At 42.1% G+C, this 6,000-nt stretch overlaps 1 protein-coding gene across 3 annotated transcripts in view; it reads left to right on the top strand.

Annotated features, from left to right (window-relative positions):
* The window catches only part of GHR (growth hormone receptor), a 218,056-nt gene extending 212,291 nt beyond the window's left edge, over positions 1-5,765 (top strand). For all 3 annotated transcript variants that reach the window (XM_037063239.1, XM_037063241.1, XM_037063240.1), the window contains 2 exons: positions 2,379-2,448; positions 2,753-5,765. In XM_037063239.1, the coding sequence (XP_036919134.1) occupies positions 2,379-2,448; positions 2,753-3,721 (1,039 nt within the window). In that variant the 3' untranslated portion in view covers positions 3,722-5,765. The remainder of the gene's footprint in view (positions 1-2,378; positions 2,449-2,752) is intronic.
* Positions 5,766-6,000: the final 235 nt, after the last annotated feature.

The following is a 6,000-nucleotide window of genomic DNA, read 5'->3' on the forward strand; positions in this document are numbered from 1 at the left end:
CGTTAAATTCCCTTCAGATCTGCGTTGTTCTTTCTCTTCCCAAAAGAAACTCAGTACAGACAACAAGAAACTTTAATATAAAATAGAGGTAAATTATTGGTGCTGGTTGCCGGTTTTCTTATATTTAGCATATTTTTGAAGTCCTATGAGTCAGTCTTGTCCCTTCACCTACAACTAGGTAGGGCCCACAACACTCCCACTTTGCCTGGGACTTCCCTGAGTTTAGCACTGCAAATCCTGTGTCCTGGGACCTCCCTGAGTTCCAGACGGTTGCCTCCCGGCCTAGGACAGAAGACAGGTTCTTCAGCTGAAGCCAAGAGGCCTCTGCGGATCAAAATAGCGTCTCTGTGAATTTACTATAAAAGCTTTGTAATTTGTTTTTTAAAGTTGTATAGCATTTGGCAACACCAAAACGGACTCATAGTAGACAGGAGAATCCCCAGAAAGCTGGGGTTCGGGGGTGTCAGGCACGCTGAGGGTCTCCAGGTGAATGCAGAGGGGGTTGCCAGCATTGTGTCCCCAGTTCCCACGTGTCAGCCAAGAGGAAAGCGACGTTCGCTGAGCAGCATTTCAGTCTGTCCCTGACTTTTTAGCAACGTTTCTGTCTTATAAACACAATTGTTATGTGTTTGGGGGAAAGTGAGTTAAAAAAATCAATAAATCTGTAGAACGTTAAGCAATTTATATATTTAAGTAATACCAGCAACCAAGGAGCCAAATTATAATGCTGATTAATTTGAATTCATCGATCGGAATAGTTGAAGGACTGATTTATATGTAACTGCAGCCGATAAAACTACGATGTATATAAAGTAATTTACTCTTTTTTTTAAATTGTTGTTCAAAGACAGTTTTCGGCCCTTTACCCACCCCCCAGCCCTCCCCACATCCTTCCTATCTCCACCTCCCCCGAAGTAATTTACTCTTAACGTTAGCTGTCTATTTTGAGTCATTGTGAAGCCTAAGTAAATTTGTTATATAGTTTAAATATAATAACTATATTTCAAAGAAAAAATAACACTCTCAAAAAATAGGATTTCAAAGCAAATATACTGACCTCTGTCTAAAGAATGTTTTCAATGAATAATGAAGGTCTCCACTATAAATCTTGCTCAAAATCACCAAATTGTAGAATTTCTAGAATCTTTTTTGTGTGTCCAAATTTTCCATGCTAGAATTAGTTCTGTGTAGAAAAGAATTTACTTATTTATTTCATTTGCCCATAAAAAATGAGTACTTGTCTGAATTTTCACATTTAATGAAAGTAGGAAATGGCAGAACGTGTTTGTGAGCAGGTGTGGAAGGAGCCTGTGGTTCCAACAATTAAATGGTAATTAGAAGGCGGGGCCTGTCAAGCTTCCCAGAGCCTCAGGGCTGTGAAAGGCTTCAGGTCCCCCAGCCTTTGTTTGCAGTTCTGGGAGCCCACACCCCAAGCACTTCACCTTTATTTTTAATCCAGATAGTTGAGTCAACTCTAGCAAAACTTGTAATGTAATTTAAATTTAAATAAAGTGATACAAAGTCACAAACATACTTTCCTGCCAGGATTATCTTTATTCTGTGTTCTGTCGTTCCCACCATATGACTCACACCCAGCCTTGGAGCGGGTCTGAATCAGGGAAGAAATAACCTAATTAGCATAAAACAGAAGGGCAGACAGAAAGCCAAATCCAGCCTGCAGATCCATGTTTTGTTATTTAATGCTGTTTTGATTTTGAATTAAAAATTTATCTCAGAGTGTTTATAAAATAGGGACTTTCCCCACAGGAACTTTAGGTGCATCATAGAATTGTGTGTGTTTAGAGAGAGCTCAAATGTAGTCTTTCCAACTGAAATGAACCTGGCAGTGACACTGGAGTTAATGAGATCATCTTATATGACTTCGTAATTAATGGGAGCTGTGTGGTGCAAACTTACCCAGTGCACCCTAATTTGGCTCCATGTGGATCGGGCTTCCTTCCTCCCTCCCTCTCTCCCTCCCTCCCCTTCCTTTTCTCTGTAAAGTACTGATGAGCAGCTATACATTCAAATACCTTCCTCATAACTGAAATGGAAATTGGCTTTAGACGGAATCAAATTTCTCACTTCCAGATACTAATGCTGTCAATTAAAAAAATGAAAAAAATATTGTAGGAATACCACATTTTACTTAAATTGACTTCAGCTTTTTGCTGTTGTTTTGTTCTTTTTTTCTTCTATAGTTTTTTCCTTATCATTTACTGCTTAATATTTTCCTTCTTTTTCTCCTATTCCACTCCTAAGGTACCAAAATATTTGAACCAAGTAATAGTATTGCCAATATTTTATGTCTGTCTTTTGAAATAAGAGAATGCACAATTTTTAAGATCTGTCCAACCAAAATTTTAATTGTCTTCAAGGATTAAGATGCTGATTCTGCCTCCAGTTCCGGTTCCAAAGATTAAAGGAATTGATCCAGGTCTCTTCAAGGTGATTAACAAATGATCTAAGTTATAGATAACAATAATTAAGGGATACCTGAAGAACATCATCTTGCGTTGAGAGCTTTTGTAAACTGTATGTAACACATTCCATGTTCTGTACCCCTTCTGGAGAAAAAATTTTTCATACTACATCTCTTAAAATGATGTCTTACATATTTAAAACTTCTTCACTATTATGTATTTTTTATTACATGATTCTGTCACTGTTGTCTTTACTGTAACCGTAATTAAATCCCTTAACCATTATGTGTTTCTTTGCGTAGATCTTACTTTTTCTTTCTGTGTTCCAGGAAGGAAAATTAGAAGAGGTGAACACAATCTTAGCCGTTCATGACAACTGTAAACCTGAATTCTATAATGATGACTCTTGGGTTGAATTCATTGAGCTAGATATCGATGACCTAGACGAAAAGACTGAAGGATCAGACACAGACAGACTTCTGAGCGATGACCGTCAGAAATCACTTCACATCCTTGGGGCAAAGGATGATGACTCCGGACGTACCAGCTGTTACGACCCAGACATTCTAGAGGCTGATTTTGATGCTGGTGACGTGGGCGATGGTACCTCCGAGGTTGCTAAGCCACAGAGGTTAAAAGGGGAAGGGGATCTCTTGTGCCTTGACATGAAGAATCAAAACAACCCACCTTTCAGGGATGTTCCCCCTGCTAGTCAGGAGCCAGGTGTTCTCCTAGCAGAGGAAAACAAACCCAGACCACTTCTCGGTGACGCTGAGTCCACTCATCCGGCTGCCCATGCTCAGCTAAGCAATCCGAGCTCACTGGCCAACATTGACTTCTATGCCCAGGTAAGCGACATCACACCAGCAGGGAGTGTGGTCCTTTCCCCGGGCCAAAAGAATAAGGCAGGGATACCCCAGTGTGACACCCATTCGGAAGCGGTCTCGTTCTGCCAAGCAAACTTCATTATGGACAACGCCTACTTCTGCGAGGCAGATGCCAAGAAGTGCATCACCGCGGCCCCGCACGCGGAGGTCGACTCACGCGCAGAGCCCAGCTTTAACCAGGAAGACATTTACATCACCACGGAAAGCCTTACCACTACTGCTGGCAGGTCTGGGACCTCAGAGCGGGCCCCCGGCTCCGAGACGCCCGTCCCAGACTATACCTCCATTCACATAGTACAGTCTCCACGGGGCCTCCTACTCAACGCCATGGCCTTGCCCTTGCCCGACAAAGAGTTCCTGTCCTCTTGTGGCTATGTGAGCACAGACCAACTGAACAAAATCATGCCGTAGCCTTTCTTTGATTTCCTGTGAGCTAAATATTTAATGGCAAAGAGTGGGCCGGGGCCTGAGTGCTTAAACCAAAACAATGTTTAAATCTTTTTGGGCTGGGGGAGGGGGGGCGGGGGGGAGGGGAGTGTGGCTTCTAAATGCCTTTTCCTGAAATGTTGAAACATGATGTTAAAAAACAATAATGAGAACACTTAATCAGATAGATATTCCTGTTGCAAATTGTAAATATTTTAAAGAATTGTCTCAAAGATTGTTTAGTGGCTGTGATTGTCTTGTTATCGTGGGTGTTAATATTGTGATGCTATGCATTGAATGGCTGTGTTTTTAACGTAGAGTAAATCATGCTTTTTGAAAAAGCGAACAATCAGGTGGCTTTTGCATTTCAGGAAAATCGAATGCACAATATAGCACAGGCTAGTTTTTTTTTAATGTGATTGGGAGCTGAGAATATAAGTATGAAGAGAAAAAATAGTTTGGATATGTAAAATTTATTTTGACATAAAATTGATGACGGTATTTTTAATATTTACACTTCAAGCATGGCTGTTTTATACCACACAACCCACTGTGTGCTGACGGGCACGTGGACCCATCTGAAGGATGTGTCAGCAACAGTCTGAAGCTGGGCATAAGGCTCTGGTCAGCGCACCTCCAAAAAACAAATAGACAAGTTAGTTTTTTACAAAGCCCTTTTTATACCTCCCAAACTCCTTAAACACTTCTGAAATGATTGTAGTCGCCCAAATGATTGGAACACGCTCGTCTTAGCTGAATTTTTTAAACCAGTCTTTGTTCATTTAGGAATCTCTCAAAATGTTTGCAAGGGCTCACGTGTCATGAACGAGAAAGCAAAGACACAACAAAACCCTTTCTTCCCCCAATTGCGGTTCACGCCGGAGCACCAGGTCCTCAGAGGAGTGGAAGTGATGACCGGTTCACGTAGACGAGGGCCCCGTGGGAGAACCACAACGCAGCGGGGGCCGTGGTCAGTGCTCCGCAGCAGGCTCTGGGCAGGCGCAGCCCACGCTCTCCCCGAGTTACCCAAGCAGGGAGTTCGGTGCAGGGAGCACTGTGTAAGTTGAAGCAGGTTGTAATGAAACTAAGCAGATGATGGTGGAGTAAAGAGTGTGGGAAACAGGTTTTGTTCCATGGCGTCGGAACAGACGCGTACTCATGATTTACGGTGGTGAGAAACAGGAGAGACACGGTTCTAAATCCCCACAGACAGCTCCAAGTTTACTCACACCAACAGCAGAAACGCTCTTCCACACCCGACCTTGTATAGAGTTTATTTAAAGTACTAAAAGAAGATATCACATCATTTTTTATTCCCCCTTGAGTGGACGGGCCTCAAAGCAGATCATCAGAAGAAAAGCAAGGGGCCCAAGCCATTTATGAATTATCACTCAATCCCTAATCACCTAAACATCATGCTTCAGAGCATTGGGGCGGCTCCCCGGGAGTTTTTATCAAAAGGAGAAGAATCTAATCTCAGTGAAGAAGCCTTCTCACTTTGAGTGTTTTTTTTAAGGTGAATAAAACTTTCAAGTTAGCTTTAAGTTGAATAGCATTTGCCATTTAGCACAGGCCTTTTTAGGAAATAAGCCTAATGGTTGGTAATTTGAAGTCCCCTCTTTCTCGCAAGGACAGTGAAGAGCTTGAGTTGGGTGTTTAAAGTGCAACGTGTTCCTTTGTAACAGTAGATGATTCATAGACTTTCCGCTACTTTGCTGCTATGGTTTTCTCTATGAGCTACGTAATTTAGTTCCATATAAAAGTTCATGCTGTAGAACCTAATTCAACCTAAAACTGTGTGTTTGGGAAAACTCTCTTACTGTTTCACCATAGGCTGACAACATTTCTCTCGCCAAAAATAGCTAAATACCTCAATCAGTCTCAGAATGTCATTTTGGTACTTTGCTGGCCACACAAGCCATTATTCACTAGTATGACTAGTTGTGTCCCGCAGTTTATATATTTGACTTTCTTTATGTCTGTGGATTTTTTTCCTTCAAAGTTTAATAAATTTATTTTCTTGGATTCATGATGGTCTGTGTCTGGTCAAACACGCACATGCAAAGAAAGCATCCTGCCCCCGACTGCACACCAAGTCCTTCTCGTGGTGTGGGGACCTCGGTGTGGTTGGCTTCAACCCATGGACAGGAGTGTGGAGATTTTTATTCTGTGCTGGAATATGGAGACGCAGTGGACGCATCTCCTGATCTTTCTGTGCAGAAGCAGGAGCCTGACCTACAAATGCCCTGCTGGCCTGCCTGGAC

The sequence above is a fragment of the Sturnira hondurensis genome, unplaced genomic scaffold (genome assembly GCF_014824575.4).
Source record: "Sturnira hondurensis isolate 20B ecotype Veracruz unplaced genomic scaffold, ASM1482457v3 Scaffold0014384, whole genome shotgun sequence".
Taxonomy (NCBI): Eukaryota; Metazoa; Chordata; class Mammalia; order Chiroptera; family Phyllostomidae; genus Sturnira; species Sturnira hondurensis.